Consider the following 18,086-nt stretch of genomic DNA (forward strand, 5'->3'; position numbering starts at 1 on the left):
CTCTAAGTCTGGTATGAACCCTCCACACGGTGCCGGACTAAGGGGCTGCTCCCGTTCAGAGACGGGTGACTGTGGCACAGGAGGGTCCCGCAGCCAGGGCAGAGGGCGGGCCAGAGCAAGGGAGCAGGGGCCTGTGCCCGCTACTGTGTCCCTGCCTCGGGCCTGGGACCTGGGACCTGCCCTGCGGGGTCGGGGCAACTTGCTGCCCGCCAGAGGGAGTCCTGCAGCGTGTGTCCCCCAGCCCAGCCTCAGAGTCCTGAATCCACTCGGTGAAGGCAACCCCCGGCTAGCCCAGGCCCTACACAGATCTTCCCGATTTCGAAAGTCCCCAAGCTCTGCCAGAGGACATTCTGATTCATGATTGTTTTTGATCCTCTGATAGCTGGGAATGTGAGGGAGATCACCCTCCCCCTGCGACACGCGCGGATACCAGGGCCCCCAGCCTCCGGGCAGGCGAGGCCCAACCCTGTTCCTGTACTGGGCACAGAAGGTCCCCCTCGACCCCGGGGAATGAGGACACTGGGCAGAGGCTAGGGGGCAGGGACCAAGTATCGGGGTGGGAATCCCCAGTCGGGGTGAGCTCGGTGGGAGGGTTCTGGGTGCCTTCCGAGCCTCCAGCCCCCAGCACCCTCCCGACGGTCCTCCCACCTGACGTCGATGCCCTGCCTGACAGCACCCCCACATCACTGTCTGGGGGTCCCTGCTTCCCCGTCACTCAGTGCAGTGCTGCCTGCCTGGGCCCAGGGGTGGGGGTGGGTGGCCAAACGCGCACGCCTGACCGAGGCCTCATGTAGAAACTACAACCAGCTGACATGTGTAAGACATTAAGCCCCTGGGTCCTGCTCTCGTGGAGTGGTGCATTGCGGAGGCCCCCGGGGGAATTTGTTTGTAAAGAGGTGGCTTTTTATGTGAGAGGGAAGCTGGGTGGAGAGCTCCAGGGAGGGAGGGACGAGCTGAAGTAAAACAGAAACAACCCCCAGCCCTCATGAGCTGGAAGCGGCAAGCAAGCAACAGAGACAGACGCGCCGTCCTGTCCACGGTGAGTCCCAGGAGCCTGGGAACTGGGCTGGGGCCAGGGTTCTAAGGGGTCCAGCAGACTTGTCTCCTTCCACCGCCGGAGAGCCACCTGGCTGGGGTGCATTCCCTGGTGGGTGCCTGCGGTATGCCCAGTGAGGCCTCTGAGCCCGACCCGGGGAGAGACAGACAAGTTCAGCCACACCTGAGACAGGAGCACACTGGGAGTGGGGGACGGGAAGGGCCCAACGGGCCGGGGGCCGGGGTTCCTGGGGAAGAGGAGGGGAGGAGGAGCAGGGGACCCGGTGCCAGCAGATGGACAAGAACGTCTCTTTTGTGTTGCGAGAGGTGGTGAGACAAGGCCAGAGCCCCGTTCCCAGCCGAGGCTAAGGGGCCAGGACCTCGTAGGAGCGTCTTGGGGGAAGCCCCTGAGGGAGGGACCCAATTCTGTGTGGACGGTGGGTCGCGAGGCCCAGAACAGTGGGGGCAGCCCGCAGGGTCTTGTGGTCTCCCCGGGGGAGTAGGGGACAAGACAGGACCAGGAGGGCCGTGGCAGAGCCACCAGCCCGAAGACAACTCCCAAGGGCGGGCAGACACAGGTGTCGTCTGTGAGGAGACTGGGGAGTGAGGCTTTGGGGGGCACAGAGGTCAGTGTGGTGGCCTCGTAGCTGGGCCTGGGAGGCTGAGGGGCTTGAGGACACCCCGATCCAGGGCAGCCTGGGACCATGGCTGCAGCTGCCCGTGTACCCCAAGCTCTCCCGGGGACGTGTCACCTGCTCCGTCCTCCCTCCGAGCTGATTGGGGGCCGCTGCATACCGGGCTCCAAGGGTGGCCACGGGCTGAGGGCAGTGCCGCGTGCACTGAGGCGAGCGTGGGGGCCAGGTGGGGACACCGACTCAAAGACCGGCCTGCGCTGAGCATGCGGGTGCATCATCACGGAGATGTGCCGACGTCTGGGTGTGAGTGGGCTTCTGTCCAGTGCTTGCGTGTGTGTCCGTACGTGCACCCGCCCGGGTGGCCAAATGTCTGCAGACCACGTGAGTGCGCTCATCAGTACGTACACAGGTCCGCAGCTGCGGCTGTAGGCTGAGTCCAAGCATTCTCGCCCCTGCGGTTCGTGCGCGAGTGTGTGGGTCACGAGTCCATTTGTGCGGACGCAGTGACGTCTCGATGTGGATGGGGTCTGCGTGAGTTTGCTACGAGCGTTGCGTGTGGGCGATCGGACACGGTGTTCGCATGCGCGGGAGGGGTGTGTGTCTCTAGCTGTGCGTGTGTACGTGGGATGTGTCGGTCTGTTTTGCCCGTGTGCGCGCGTGGGTGTGAATGCACGCGCACACGGCGGGTGCGTGGCAGGCTGCGTTCCGCGTGTCGGTGCGTGCGTTCCTCTGCTTGTTCACGCGCCACGGCCTGTGTGTCCATGCGGGATGGTGGGTCACGGGTCTTGGGACCTCCGTGCTGCTGCGAGCTACCTCCCTTGGAAGGTTGGAGGCGTGAGTGCGAGAGAAACTTTGGTGGGGGGTCTCTTGGGCCCCACATCATGATGCTGTTTTGCTGGAAGAGTCTTTGGTGAGCTTCAGCTGATAATTCATTCCCCGGTGCTTCTGAGGGGACCTGATGCCTCTAGTGCTCGCGGCCCCCTGGGTGTCTGGGCAGGCGGCTTGCAAGGAGGTTCTGCCAACCCGCTGGGCCCTGACGGTGACCGGGAAGGCTGTAGCACCACCAGTGTGACCGCCCTGCGGCTCAGGCTGGGACTCAACAGCACTGTTCCCTTGCCACGTGTTTATTTTCACTGCATTCTTTCTTTTCTTTTCTTTTTCTTCTTTTTAAAATTTAATTAATTAATTAATTTACATCCAAGTTAGCATCTAGTGCAACAGTGATTTCAAGAGTAGATTCTTTAGTGCCCCTTCCCCATTTAGCCCATCCCCCCTCCCACATCCCCTCCAGTAACCCTCTGTTTGTTCTCCATATTTATGAGTCTCTTCTGTTTTGTTCCCCTCCCTGTTTTTATTTTATTTTCGTTTCCCTTCCCTTATGTTCATCTGTTCTGTGTCTTAAAGTTCTTGTATGAGCGAAGTCCTAGGATATCTCTCTTTCTCTGACTGACTAATTTCACTTGGCATAATATCCTCCAGTTCCATCCACGTAGTTGCAAATGGGAAGATTTCATTCTTTTTGATTGCCAAGTAATACTCCATTTATATCTATACCACATCTTCTTTATACATTCATCCATCGTTGGACATTTGGGCTCTTTCCATACTTTGGCTATTGTCGATAGTCCTGCTATTATAAACATTGGGGTGCACGTGCCCCTTCGAAACAGCATACCTGTATCCCTTGGATAGATTCCTAGTAGTGCGATTGCTGGGTCCTAGGGTCGTTCTATTTTTAGTTTTTTGAGGAACCTCCATACTGTTTTCCAGAGCGGCTGCACCAGCTTGCATTCCCACCAACAATGCAAAAGAGTTCCTCTTTCTCCACATCCTCGCCTACATCTGTTGTTGCCTGAGTTGCTAATGTGAGCCATTCTGACAGGTGTGAGGTGGTAGCTCATTGTGGTTTTGATTTGCATTTCCCTGATGATGAGTGATGTGGAGCATTTTTTCATGTGTCGGTTGGCCATCTGGATGTCTTCCTTGGAGAAGTGTGTATTCATGTCTTTTGCCCATTTCTTCACTGGATTATTGTTTCACTGGAGTATTGTTTTTTGAGTGTTGAGTTTGATAAGTTCTCTATAGATTTTGGATACTAAACCTTTATCTGATATGTCGTTTGCAAATATCTTCTCCCATTCCGTCAGTTGCCTTTCAGTTTTGCTGATTGTTTCCTTTGCTGTGCAGAAGCTTTTTATTTTGATGAGGTCCCAGCAGTTCGTTTTTGCTTTTGTTTCCCTTGCCTCCAGAGAAGTATTGAGTAAGAAGTTGCTGCGGCTGAGGTCAGAGAGGTTTTTGCCTGTTTTCTCCTCGAGGATTTTGATGGCTTCCTGTCTTATGTTTAGGTCTTTCGTCCATTTTGAGTTTACTTTTGTGTCTGGTGTAAGAAAGTGGTCCAGGTTCATTCTTCTGCCTGTCGCCGTCCAGTTTTCCCAGCACCGTTTGCTGAAGAGACTGTCTTTGTTCCATGGGTGTTCTTTCCTGCTTTGTCAAGATTAGTTGGCCATACGTTGGTGGGTCCATTCCTGTGTTCTCTATTCTGCTCCGTTGATCTGAGTGTCTGTGCTTGTGCCAGTACCGTACTGTCTTGCTGATTACAGCTTTGTAATACAGCTTGAAGTCCAGGATTGGGATGCCTCCTGCTTTGGTTTTCTTTTTCAAGGTCGCTTTGGCTATTCGGGGTCTTTTCTGGTTCCATACAAATTTTAGGATTGTCTGTTCCAGCTCTGGGAAGAGTGCTGGTGTTATTTTGATAGGCATTGCGTTGAATGTGTCAGTTGTTTTGGGTATCACTGCGTTCTTTCTGTTTATGGCAAGCGGTGCTGACTTCCCAACTAATAACACTTTGCCCTTTACTTAAATAAGAAATGGAACGATTCAAAGCAAACTACTGAGGCAGGGCTTGAGGCAAGGATTGGGAGGAGTCTGCTTCTTTGGGAAGTGGCCCCGTGGCCCTTTCCGTGGCCAGGAGGAGAGGAGCATCTGAGAGGGGGTGTCAGGGCGGCCTCCCCGGGGACCAGCTGGCAAGAGCCCTGTCCTTGGCTTCCACCCCACTGGTTGAGGACCAGCCACACCAGCCCCACGTCGTCTGGGTGGGACCAAGATGTGAATGGGCACAAGAGGCTTCTCTCTACTACGGGGAAGCAGTCCTGGGGCACAGATAACATGGCCGTCGTGAAGGGGAAAAAGGAAGGCAGGCTGCTTCACAAGGGCCCGTGAGGTTGGGACCGTGCGCCCTCATTCCACAGACAAGAAAACCAAAGTCACTGGTCACGGGGAAATGGCCAGCGTGTCAGTTCTCCGCTGCCGCGTAACAAATTATCCCAAAACTTGGCAGCGAGTGCACAGGGCTCATGTCCGCACCACCGTTTCCTGCGGGCTGGGGCTTCATCAGGTCAGGGGGGCCAGACACCGGCCGGGAGGTGCTGCTCGGATGACCGGAAGGCTGGTGCCTGGCCGTCGGCTGACACCGTGCTGGCCCTGTTGACAAGAGCAGCCAGGCCAGGTTTCCGGAGGACTGTCCCAGGAGACAGAGCCAGGGAGGAGCACAGAAGTCACACCTCCCACCTTCTAGCAGCTGGTAGGTCAAGCCAGTCACCTCTCCACAGACGGGCCAGCGTCGCACAGTGAGGAGAGCCTGTGGGCCACGAGGCAATGGTGCAGCCGTCTCTGGAAAATGCAGTCTGCCACGGCCAGGGGTTCGAACCCAGGACTGTCTGTTTCTGAAGTGTGTGCTGTTCACAAAGCCCTGACCTCCCTCCTCACAGTGAACCTTAAAAACGAATGGCCTGGGCCAGGCCAGCCCCTGGCTCTGTCTGAACCACTACAACATGGCGATGAGAAAGACGGCCGCAGGTGCCTGCCTGGCTCAGTCGGTCGGGCTTCCGACTCTGGCTGGAGCCCTGATTCATGGTCTCGCAGTTCATGAGTTTGAGCCCCGCTTCAGATCCTCTGTCCCCCTCTTTCTCTGCCCCTCCCCACTCGTTCTCACTCACTCTCTCTCTCTCTCTCTCAAAAACAAAATACACGTAAAAATAAAATAAATAAAAGTTACAAAAAGATGGGTGCCATGTGCAGCAACCAGGCCAAGTGGAGGCGACTGGAATGAAAAGCAAACACTGAGGAGGCTTTGTGGTACCACGCCTGCGTCCTCCAGGCCACAGTGGGAGGCTGAGACGCACGTCCCTGTTCTGGCGCATTTGGGTTGAGAACGAAACTTGCGACATCAGAGAATGGAAAGCATCCATCAGCCCTCAGATTTCAACACATTTCCAGGATTGAAAACAGGCTGGAAGAGGCCATCTATGAAGCAGAGAAGGGAGACCCGTCGGGAATATTTGTGGAGGGGGCTGCAGGGGTGGGAGGGGGACAGCCCACCCAGGAGAAACCAGAAGGGAACTCGGCTCTGACGCTGCAGGGCTGGACGTGATAAGGGAGCTGTTGACGTGGATGCACGGATCCTACAGCCAGGTGGAAAACACCAGAACACCAGGAGGGCCTCCCTTAACATTTTTGTCTGTCTGGAAATCGGAGCTGCATTACAAGTGCCCGAGTCGAGTTCTGGCGTTAAGGGGTCCCCTGTGTGATGTGACCCTCCCTCGTGCTCATTTCATGCCAAATCTGAAGCCAGGAGGCTGTCTGGGTACACACAGCACACCCAGCTTTGCTGTCACTGCCTTCTTCAATGTGCAGTGACGAAGATGGCCAGTGGTTAAGGGAAGTGTGCAAACGCAACACGAGGTCCGGATAAAGTACGGGAAAAAACGAGTTCAGAAGAAACAAGCGATCATCTGGTAAACGGATGAAAACAGAACCCCCGGTATCAGACAATATTTCCGTAACAAAAACAGAGTGCCAAGGGGAAAACATCAACCACAGACCACTCTTGGGAGATTAAATCTATGATCCCTGAAAGAAAACATTGCAAGTGCTGAAAGTCAAAATTGAGGACATCTCTTAGCACACAGAGTAAAAGCACAAGAAAACCTAAAATGAGACACAAGGCATGAACACAGGAGGTCCGGCATCTGGGGGAGAGCAGGGCCAGGAGAGAGGAGAGAGAGTAAGTGGGAGTGAAGAAATGGTGCCCTGTGATAAAGGCAGAAAGAGACTTCCAATCAGTAAACCTGAGGGTTGAGCTAGTTGAATGAAAAATAGAGCCTCAAATTAAGGCACACCATGGAAAAATTGCAGAACCCCAGGACGAAGACGTGACTCACGAAGATTGTGGAGAGAAAGCAACATGTCCTCTCCCCAGAAAGACCCGGGGCTCAGACCAACACTGGATGCCCCATCAACAACACGGTGCGGACACCCTCAAGCTCCAAGGGAAAATGGTTTACAGCTCAGTGGTACATGTCCAGCAAAACTGCTGACCACGTGCAAACCCCTGGGGCCTCTAATCTGGACTTCCCACACACCCACTACTAAGGAATGATTTGAGGACCAGCTCTAATAAAGTAAGAACATAAACCCAAAAGAAGGCAGACTCGTAGTGTAGAAATTAAGTGGAAGCCATCAATCCAAAGCTAGGGGCTGTAGGTATGAGGCACAGAGCTTAGAAGATAGAGAATATGATTAACAGCGCCCAGTGGAATGAAAAAAATAAAAAATAAAAGCAACCAGAAACTCCAGGTGAACAATAAAACCATATGGAACAAGCAAGCTGAATTGGGAGCTGAGAACGCCTTGATCCGCCGGGCGCTCCGGGAGCTCTACACGTTAGCGCTTCCAACAGGACTGGAATGACTTCTGTTTCACAGAGATACTGAGGCTGAGGGCTCTGAGCAGCTCGCACAAGGCTTGCTGCCTTGTCCCCCACAGCGTGTGAGTCAAAGGAACGATGCACACCCGAACCCGGGCCCCCAGAAGGTTTGCCCTCAGGCTCAGTGCCACTCGTGCTCAGTGTGACGCTGTGAACTCTTAGGACAAGGCTGCGCGGGTCCTCCCACCTGGTGCATCCCGGTGGCCTTGAGTCCTCTCCTCTGGGCAGCAACTAAGTGCAGTCACACCCACAGCTCAGCTCCTGGAAAGCTGTCCTCTGTCCTGAGCCAATAGAATGTGAATGTTCCCTGAGACTAGAGGCAGGTGGGACTGTGTTGGAGCTAGGGGCAAACGGAAAAGTCAGAATACGGGCCCTGCCTGCACTTAAAAGTTTATATTTTTTCCAGCATGGATTTTTTTTTTTTGCACAAATTTTTATTTTTAGAAATATTGCATGAAAATACTATTGACCTCGATGGCTCAAGTTTTTGTGCCCCCCCCCCCCACTTTGAAATTTGCATGTGAAGCTAATGCCTGGCTCTCCTCACACTCCACCAGCCCTGTGCTACCTGGGTACCTGGGAGAACCAGGGACCAACGGGAGAGAACCAAACTTGTGAGGGGAAAGAGGAAGTCAAGGTGTGACGAGCAAAGCTGGGAAAAGAGGAACAGCCACGTAGCCCACCTTTCAGGGGTGATGGGGCACACCTCCCACCGCGGGGTGGGATGAGGGTATGTTGAGACCCTTTCTGTTGGGCTTTTAAACTAATAAAGTATTACAAAGGGTTGACCAGAGAATTTAATAATAATAGTAATAATAATAATAATAATAATAATAATAATAATAAATAACGTCAACGAATCCTGAACTTGAAGATGGAGAGAAGGTCAAAATCCAGGGTCAGGCAGGTTTCGAAGGACAGGCACAGGGAGCTGTGTGGCAACGGATGAAGGGTTAGAGAAGAACTCACAGCCGCGAGACTGTGTGTGTACAAAGGAATCTGACCTGCCGTGGCTGCCGTGCTGGAAACTGGCCGTGAGAAGCCCGTGTGAATTCACTGGGATGCAAGTGTTCCTGGGACATGGCCCAAGAAAGTACTATAGACGGGCCAGAGATAAGTTAGAACAAATATCTCAAGACAGGAGCAAATACAGTACACAGGAAACTGGATCCAGGGCAAGGTGTAGTTACATAGTTACATTTAAATCAAGGGCTCAGCCCAGGGCTGGCTGTAACCTCCTGGGAAGGACTTCTCTGTTGAAGGAGAAATACTGATTTAAATACAACTGTTACACATATCACCGCTAGCAAAGTAGTGAGACTCCCGGAGACAGGGAATTGAAATACCCTGAAAATTTTGGCAAAAGCAAGAAACAGGGGAGGAGCTTCGAGATGGGACAAGAAACAGTGGGCCCAGCACCACCACCATCATTATTCTGGCTTGAACGATCACGTGTAAAGACAGCGTGTTCAGACGAGGCTGAGAAATCAAATACAGTTACACGTTCTGAGGACCCAACTCCGAAACAAAAAGGATAAGAAAAAAAAAAAGTTAAATAGAAAAATCGGGGGCAGGCAAAATAATAAAAGCAGGGAACAGGTTCCGGGAGAGATCCTGGGAAAAGGGACCCCGTGGAGAGGGCGGCCCACCGGGTGTAAGCAGACCAGAGCCCCGCCCACGGAAGCGTCCAGGCCCCGAGGAGACAGGTCGGGAGGTTGGAGGTGAGTGGACACAAGTGGCTGTGCAGAAGACGGCCAAGGGCAAGCAGGTGTGTGCCAGCCACCTCCGCGGAGACTCCTGGTTCCAGCTGGCCCCGGGCTTCGTCACCCTCCCCAGCGCCTCTCCCCAGCGCCCGCGGTCTGCTTAGAGCCTGTGGCCGGAGTGGGGGGTGGGTGAGGGTCACCCTGGTGGGATGGGGATCCTGATGGAGAAAGTCTTGCATGGGGTCTGGGGCCAGTGGCACAGAGGATGTCCCTGGGTCCCTGCTCCTCCTCTCAAGGGGTGCGGAGGAGCTGGAGCAGACCAGGGCTGCTACCCTCAGCACCGTGCGCCCCGCAGCCTTTCGTGCTGCCCTTTCAACAGGAGACACAGGCTGGGCCCACCCAGCTAATGCGCAGAGCCGGGGCTGGGAAGTGACCTCCCTCCTCAGGCTGGTGGAAGGATTCATCCTTGGCGGGGGGGGGGGGGGGGGGGGGGGGGGGGGGGGGGGCTTCGCAGAGCAAGTCTGCATGAGGCTCCAGCACCGTCCAGGTGCAGAGGCATCAGGGAGCCTGCTGAGGGGATGGGGTCCAAGGGCCCCCACCCCCAGGCTTGCCCACCTGCCCTCCTGAGCCTCCCTGCCTCACCCACACCTCTCAGCAGCCTTCCTGGCCTGGCTGTCTCCCAGCCCGGGTGCCCACTGGAACCCTGGACGCTGGCCCAGCCCTGGGACCAGGATCCATGGGTTCCAGCAAAGACATCAGGAGCCTTGAGTGCCCAGAAAGCCTGGAGAGCCACCTCCGTGCTAAGGAAACGCTGACCCTCCAGATTTCTGACCCGCTGAGTCCAGCCTGCTCGGCGAGAAGCCTGCAGCCAGAGTGTGGGTGGCTGGACGGCCAGACGGTGGCAGGGCAGCCAGGGCCCGACCCCCAGCTGTGGGTGGTATGATGGGAGCATTCTGGGGGGCTGCATTCCATCTTCCATGATGATGTAAGACTGTTTTTACAGGCAAACATTACAAGAGGCAAATCTGAATGATGTTTCAGTTCTTGTTTGCAGATCTTAGACAGGCCGCCAGGTCCTGAGTTTGCAGAGGGAATATGACAGTACCACTAATGCAGGCTGAGACCTTACCCAGGGTCGCCCCTCCCAGGCCTGCCCTTTCACCCTGGCTCTGCTCCCCTGGGGTCAGCAGCCTCCTACTATGCCTGTGCCTGGCCCAGACAGCAACGCCCGGCCCACAGGGTCCAGGACCTCCCATCCTCCACCCCCCTCCCGAGGGAGTGCTGGTTACTGATTGAACACTGGAATGAATCTTAAACGGGACATCTCCTGGCAATAATCACCAGGACCAAAGGCCTCTGTTCTCTCTTCTGGCGCACAGACCAGCTCCTTCTAGCCTTGGCCGGACCCCACACACAAGCCGGCCAGGCGAGGCCAGACGTGCCAGAGCAGTGCTCGAAGCAGGCCCCTGGACGCTGTGTCATGTGGACCAGCTGGTGGCTCTGGGCCCTGGTGGCCGTCTGCACTGGAGACCAGTTCCGGGATGAGGCTGAGAGAATCATGCGGGGCACACCTGTCATTGACGGGTAAGTGGCCACTGGGGACGGGACTGGGGGTCCGGGGCCGGAGGGGCTAGGAGCTCATGTGACCCTGACACTGACATTGCCTAATCTCTGCTGGGGCTCAGTTTCTTCAACCACAACATGGCTTTTGCCTTTGCTGGCCTCAGCTTATTCGTGGGGTCTCTTAGGGCCCCCAAAGCTTCAGCAGATGATGGTCTGTAGGGAATGGAGCAGTTAAAAGGCCCCTGTGGCCCTCAGCAGCTCCTGGGGTGCCCTACAAGCTGACCCCCTGCACCCTGGGTGCCAGCTCCCAGCTCAGAGTGGGTGCTGGGGATAGAGGAGGTTGGGGCCTGGCCCAGGGCACGCCTCAAACTAGCCATGTAGCCCAAGGAGCCATATTCCCTCCCTGGGCCTTAGTTTCCCCTGGGAGGCCCCTCCCTAACCCTCCTCCAAGACCTTTCTCATTCCTCTCCCTCTCTTGCATCCGCCTTGGGGAGACCTCCTCAGGCACAGGGTCCCCGGGTCACCTCTGTGCTGTGTGCCCAGCTTGACCTTACTTGCATGTCCACTGACCCACCCACCCCCACAGAGGGAGACCCCTTTCTAGCCAAGACCCTGGTGACACCTTGTGGTTTTGTCTCTGATCCACAGCCAAGCTGGCAGGGCCTGTCTCCTCCAATGCCCGGTGCGTCTGCCCTCCTCCCTTGCCCCCATCTCCACCTCTGCTGGGTCATCCGGTGAGCCTCTGGCTGTCCTTCCTTCCACCAGCGGAGGTCTGGTCTCAGGGCTGCAGCCAGAGGGAGTCTGGGAGACAGAAGTACCAGCTCCCGTCCCCTGGCTCAAACTCCCCACCTGTCACGGCTCCCACTGAGCTCAGAGTATTGTCTAAGTCCTGCAATGGACCCCAAGGCCCTTCACTGCCTTCCCAGCCATCCCCACACTCCCGGGTGCTCCAGGCGGGCTCGTGCTGTCCCTGCTGGTCCCCATGTCCACACCGCCTCCCTCAGCTCCTCCCGGGCTTTGCTCTGGGCTACCTCTCCCGGCCCCCGTGTGAAACGCCACCTGGGCACACACCCCTGCCGCTCCCGCTTCCTTTCCTGTCCCATTTCCAACATACCAGCAGGGAGCGAGGACCCCGTTCCCTGGGCACTCAGTCTGAAGAGCCGTGTGGCACACGCACACACACACACCCTTGGGCGCTGGAAGTGTTAGGGGAGCACCCGTTTGTGCCTGTCTGGCACCCAGTAAGTGCGTGATAAATGTTGCGGTCGTGACTATTTGGCAGACGCCTCTGGGCTTTGTTGGACAAAATAGTCTTGCAAGAAAAGCAGAGAAAATGGGGTGTGTCCTTATACGGGAAGCCCAGGGAGCTGTGGCAGCCCTAGAGAAGGGAGGGGCCGCCGGCCCTTGCCCATCTGCCCCTGGTTCCTCCCCCGTACCTCCTTCCTGGCCCGGGGTCCCCTCATACACACTCAAGGGGAGTGAGGCAAAGAGAGGTCTGCTGAGAGGCTGCTGCCTTGGGCTCCCATCCCGGATGGAGCCCCTGCTGTCTGGTAGAAGATGTCAACAGTATGAGCCCGGGAAGGAGGACCCACTGGGGTGGGGGGGCAGCTGGGCACAGAGAGCGGGGAGCAAGGTCAGGTGCTGGGTTGGGAGGACCGCAGGAGGGGTAAGGTGGCTCCAAGAGCCTAGACAGCCCGGGATTCTCAGGGAGCTGGGATTTGGGAATCGGGGTTGTCCCAAGAGCCAGACAGTGAAGAGCAGGTGACAGGACCCAAACCGACACTGTGATATTAGCTATATTTGCAGGTAAGAGACTCAGGTAAGTGGTTTCAACAAGAGAAAGAGCCCCAGGGAGTCCTGGCTGTTCCACAGTGTGACACAGCGGCCATCATTTCCACCTCAGGCTTCAAAGTGGCCGCTGCAGCCCCGGCCTTTACGTCTGCATGCCAGCCAGCATGAAGGAGGAAGGGACGTAGAAAGGGCAAAGGGTGAGCGAGCCAAGGAGAGCTTTTGGGAGCTGTCAAAGGGCAGAACTTAGTCACACGGCCACACCCAGCAGTAAAGGGACACGAAGTCGCTTTATTTCAAATGGCCAGGTTTCCTGCTAAAAACAGGCGGTTCTGTTACCAAGAAAAAGACGGAGAGTGCGTAGCGGGCCTCCAGCAGTCGCTCCTACAATAGCTGGCTGTCATTCAAGTGCTTGGAACGGTCACCTCCCCCCTTGGAGCAGGAGCAGGGTCCTCTGACCACTGGGGGTGCTGCCCAGGCCACACAGATAAGGAGGGTGGATCCGGGCTCCAGAAGGGCATTGTTGGCCGCAGGGCAAATGTGACCTCTGTTCCCCACTCCGGCGAAGGTAGGAGGGGAGGAGGCTGGAGCAAAGTGCCCCTCCCTCCCGGTGGGTTCCTGGCTGCCGGCTGGAGGGAGGGGCGTCCTTAGGCCGGAGGAACGGCCCCTCCAGGGACCCTGCCCGGTGCTGCTCAGAGGCGCGGACACTCTGGGCTCACCCACACGTGCCCCCGCTCGGTCAGCAAAGGCGTTCTGACCACCAGCCCACACCCGACCACGTCAAAACACAGCTGTGGCGGTGGCCCTCGAGAGAGCTGGGGGGCTTCCGGAGTCTGGAGCCGGCTTGCTTTGGAAAGGCTCACCCCAGGACGGCTGGCCGAGGAGGTCCAGGCGCTGACAGTTTAGTCTCTGGGCCAAGTAGCAAAGCGTCCCCATGTTCCAGGTGGAGAAACTGAGGCCAGAGAGGCAGGAGCCAGGATTGGGGATGGGGACTGGATGGGGGTTGAGGACAGAGCTGGGGGAGGGGTCTCGAAAGCAGAAGCGGCCCCTCAAACAGAGCAGTGGCCCCTGGGATGGGGCCGGGGGCGGGAGTGGGGCGGGAGGGGAGGGTGGGCGAGGCACCAGGCCCCTGGCCCTCGCCGGTGCATCAGGGATCCCGCAGGGGCTCCCCACGGGTGTCCCGTATTCCGGGCTTGGCTGATCCAAGTGCAGATTGCACCTCGCGGGTCTGAGACTTTGCATTTCCCCGGCCCCTGCTTCTTCCATGTGTGAACTGAGGGGGTGCTGGCAGCCCAGAGGTCTCTCCCCCTCAAGGCTGCTCCTGGCTCCTGGGTCCTGGGTCCAGGGCTGAATCTGCCCAGCCCTGTGGGTTCTTGCCTTTGCAGCCCAGACCGGCCCCTGCCATTCGCCTCCTCCTTCCCTCCCCTCCTTCTCTCCCTCCATAGAAGCATAGAAGGATGGGCAGAGCTGTCACCGAGGCCCCGGGGCCCCAAGAGGATGGGGTGTGTGTTTTGGCGGGGGGTGCCAGACAGGCCACACCCCCATTTCCCTGCCCCCTCCCTGCAAGGGGAGGATTTCAAGAGTCCCCGGCCCAGCTGCCTGGTGTGAACCAGCACTATTCATGGAAGGGGTCTGAACCCTGCCCGTTCCCCAGGACGATTCTGGAGACAAACATCTGCCCTTGCCTCTTGGGCAGCGGAAGGCCCTTGGAGGCTCTCTCCGCTCAGTCACCCGGCCTGGGTGTGGGGCACAGTCGAGCAACTCACCTGCGCATAGGCGTGCTCGGATCACGAGCAATCCGCCAGCCCTGTGGCCGGCTCTAATTCCCAGCCTGTGAGGGAGTTCGGAGGCCCCTGGCCTGAGTGGCCACCCTGACTCACTCCTGGCCCTTTCTCCCGCCCCCACCCCCAGGCACAATGACCTGCCCTGGAGGCTGCTGACCATGTTCAACAACCGGCTTCAGATCGAGAGGGCCAACCTGACGAGCCTTGCCAACACACACACCAACATCCCCAAGCTGAGGGCTGGTTTTGTTGGGGGCCAGGTATGGCTCAGCCCGGCCCCACGCTCGCTCACGCTGGCGTCCACCCATCTCCCTCCCCACCGCGTCCTGGCCAGGGTGCAGGCGTGCCCCGGGGCGGTGTCCCTCCTGAGCCCTTGGGGCCACAAGTCTTTGGAGGGGGACGCTGGTGGCCACCAAGGCCGTCCCAGGGCTCCCAGGGCAGGAGGGAAGCGTGTGTGGCGTGGGGCCGGGGGCCAGCGGTCCTAGCCGCCCTCCCCGCGGCCCCTAGTTCTGGTCTGCGTACACGCCCTGCGACACCCAGAACAAGGATGCCGTGAAGAGGACCCTAGAGCAGATCGACGTCATCCAGCGCATGTGTCAGATGTATCCGGAGACCTTTGTGTGTGTCACCAACAGTGCAGGTGGGTCCCGGTCCGGCCCGCCTTCCCGAGCCCCTGCCGCGCTGCCCGCCCCAGCCCCGGGCAGGGTGGCTAGGGCCGCCCGGGTGTGCCTTACGTCGAAACCCCCCGGGCACCCCCAGGTGCCCGACGCCCTCAGCCAGCTCTCCTCACAGGCGTCCGGCAGGCCTTCCGGGAGGGGAGGGTGGCCAGCCTTGTCGGCGTGGAGGGCGGCCACTCCATAGACAGCAGCCTGGGCGTCCTGCGGACACTCTACCGCCTGGGCATGCGGTACCTGACCCTCACCCACAGCTGCAATACGCCGTGGTAGGTGACCCCGGGGAGGCCCCCAGGCCGCGCGGGAGGGGGAGGGCCGCGGGGCAGGGCCGATCCCTAGCCCTGCTCTCCTCCGGCTCCTTCCTCCCCTTCCGAGCGCCCTGGATCCGGGTGGGCCACGACCACCACTCCATCTCTGGCACACCTGCTCTCCGCTCTCCCAGGGCTGACAACTGGCTGGTGGACACGGGAGAGGACAAGGCTGAGAGCCAAGGCCTGTCGCACTTTGGCCAGGTAAGGCGGTGGGGGGGGGGCGTCAGGCAAGGACCACAGTCACCCTCAGAGAAGTGACCCAGGACGCAGTTTCTCACCTCTCAGGACCTGTTTCCTCACCTATAAACTGGAGCCCCAGGGCCATCCCAGGGTGGGTACCCGCTGGAGCGGCTGGGCATCTTCCGGCCATTGAAGAGTCCACGAGCGCCTGGCCAGCGAGGGGACCTTTCCCAAATGTCCCGCCCGCCATGCCGGGACTCGTGGGGTGTGTGTGGGGGGGCCCGCGGTGAACCCCGGATGTGCAGACACAGTGTGGCCAGTGCAGCCTTCCTGACCCCCGAGCCCTGTGTCGGCGCAGAGTGTGGTGAAGGAGATGAACCGCCTGGGGGTCATCATCGACCTGGCCCACGTGTCCGTGGCCACCATGAAGGCTGCCCTACGCCTGTCCACGGCCCCCGTCATCTTCAGCCACTCCTCGGCCTACAGCCTGTGCCAGCACCGGCGCAACGTGCCCGACGACGTGCTCCGGCTGGTGGTGAGGGGCTGCGGGCCGGCCCTCCCTCCCTGCCCCTCCCCGCGGTGGTCCCGGAGTGCCCCGCCTCCTCCCGTGCCCACAGCTCCACTGTTCTCCTGGGCAGAACCAGACGGGCAGCCTGGTGATGGTTAATTTCTACAACGACTACGTTTCCTGCAGACAGGAAGCCACCCTGTCCCAAGTAGCAGGTCGGTGCGTGTGAGTGGCCACGGCAGCTGGGCGGGGGAGGGCCACTCCCGGGACCCACACGCGCTGCCTTCCTCGGTAGACCACCTGGACCACATCAAGAAGGTGGCAGGAGCTGGAGCCGTGGGCTTTGGCGGGGACTTTGATGGTGTTTCAAGGTAAGGGGCAAGGCCTACATCCTGTGGCTGACCTGGGAAGGTCACACCACGTCCCCCCCCCCCCCCCCGCCCAAACATGTCACGAGGGTCTGAAGCTCGGACGGGCCCAGCACATCTGGGTCTGAAGGCCACTGCACTGGACTCCCCGATGCCTTGAGGTGGGGGCCACAGGGGTTCGTGGGGAGGTGGACAGGCCCGAGGCCCTGACCCTGGGACTCAGGGCCTGGTTCTCTCTGCCCTCACCTCAGGCTCCCCGTGGGGCTTGAGGATGTGTCCAAGTACCCAGACCTGGTGGCTGAGCTACTCAGGAGGCGGTGGACAGAGGCGGAGGTCAGGGGCGCCCTGGCCAACAACCTGCTCAGGGTCTTTGAGGCAGTGGAACAGGTAAGGAGAGGCCGGTGCAGCCGCCCGCCCTTCTCTGCCGGAAGGCGGGCAGGCGGCCCAAGCAGTGTCTGTCCCCAGGTGAGCGATCACACACAAAGTCCTGAAGAGGAGCCCATCCCGGCGGCCCAGCTGCAGGCTTCCTGCAGGACGATGTACGGCTACTCAGAGGCCCCCAGCCTCCACCGGCAGCCAGGGGCCCTGCTGGCCTCCCTCACTACCGTCCTCCTCGGCCTGGGCCTTCTGTGATGCCCTGGGGAGATGGTGGCATCAGGGCAGGGAGAGTCCGGCTCCCCAGGCACGAGGCCTGGCCTCTCCTGAGCAGGCACCGGGGCTCACCTGAGGGCAGGAAGCTGTGGACAGCCCCAGACACAGACACACAGTGGACCCTTAATAAAGGCAACAACCCTTCCGAGCTATGAGGCTGTGTGTTCTCAGCATCCCAGTCCTTGCGGGGGTGGGGAGGGGGGCTCCTGAGCACCCAGGGCAAATTTTGTCAAGATGGTCCCAGGCTAGACCCCCAGACACAGGCGTGCCTGGGTCCTCCCGAAAGAGATTTGCACGGACATTGCTGAAGTCTAAACACACACGGTCTGGGCTTCAGTTCCCCGCCCCCCCCAACCATATGAACGAACATGCACACTCATGTATACCTGCGTGCCCCACACCATTACGCACACACACGTGTGACCACACCCCTGCCGCCTGGCTCAGCTGCTCTCAGACGGGAAAGCCAGGTCTGGAGCAGGGCTGAACCACCCCCGACTCCAGGCCGGAGCCTCTCAGAACGCTTGGTCTGGACGGCTGCAGACTCCTGAGCAGGAGCCCCAGTGCCCAAGCGCCCGGGCCCGAAGACACGCACAAACAGGTGGACGGCCCCTTGCAGCTCCCAGCCTGAAGGTGGACAGCCCACAGGTGCCTGCTCGTCTCCCCCACCCCTGTGAAGGTCCCTCCCTGTCATTCCCAGGCAGATCTGTGACCAGAAGGGACATTTGTGGGTATTTGCTGATTACTTAGGATCAATTCAGTGTTAAAGGAGGAAACCGGAAGTAAGGGTCTCTGTCCTGAGTTGGCCAGATTCTGCCCAAAGCCCCCACTGGGCCACAGGGGATTCATCTGGCGGAGACTGTGGGGAGGGTCCCCTGGTGGCCTGCGGAGGCGGCACACGAAGTCTGTTAACCTGGAAGTACTTTCTCCCTAGGCTTCACTACTTGTCCTGAAATGACCCGGATCCCTCCAGAGCACCACAGCTGCGGGTGCCACACCAGAAACATATCTGGTCCCGGGGAGTGCTCTGCTGTCCAATTTCAAAAGCCCTTTCCTGAGGAGTAAATAAAACTGGGGGGGGGGGGCAGGGGATGTCTTGGGGCCCTGATAACTGCCATAGAG

The 18,086-nt window shown here is 58.7% G+C and overlaps 1 protein-coding gene across 5 annotated transcripts; it reads left to right on the forward strand.

The window, feature by feature from the left end:
* The first annotated feature begins 767 nt into the window (after positions 1–767).
* DPEP1 (dipeptidase 1) lies at positions 768–17,035 on the forward strand. Of its 5 annotated transcripts, none has more exons than XM_042970533.1 (12): positions 768–816; positions 981–1,039; positions 10,517–10,721; positions 14,400–14,532; positions 14,780–14,912; positions 15,032–15,215; positions 15,389–15,458; positions 15,796–15,972; positions 16,076–16,160; positions 16,241–16,316; positions 16,565–16,700; positions 16,779–17,035. In XM_042970533.1, the coding sequence occupies exons 3-12, from the start codon at positions 10,618–10,620 to the stop codon at positions 16,944–16,946; spliced, it is 1,266 nt and encodes a 421-aa protein (XP_042826467.1). In that variant the 5' UTR covers positions 768–816; positions 981–1,039; positions 10,517–10,617; the 3' UTR covers positions 16,947–17,035. The 5 variants fall into 5 exon arrangements, with proteins under 5 accessions (XP_042826467.1, XP_042826469.1, XP_042826470.1 ...); XM_042970535.1 differs by having other exon boundaries at positions 15,053–15,215; XM_042970536.1 differs by having other exon boundaries at positions 15,065–15,215.
* Positions 17,036–18,086: the final 1,051 nt, after the last annotated feature.

The sequence above is a fragment of the Panthera tigris genome, chromosome E2, assembly GCF_018350195.1.
Source record: "Panthera tigris isolate Pti1 chromosome E2, P.tigris_Pti1_mat1.1, whole genome shotgun sequence".
Lineage (NCBI taxonomy): Eukaryota > Metazoa > Chordata > Mammalia > Carnivora > Felidae > Panthera > Panthera tigris.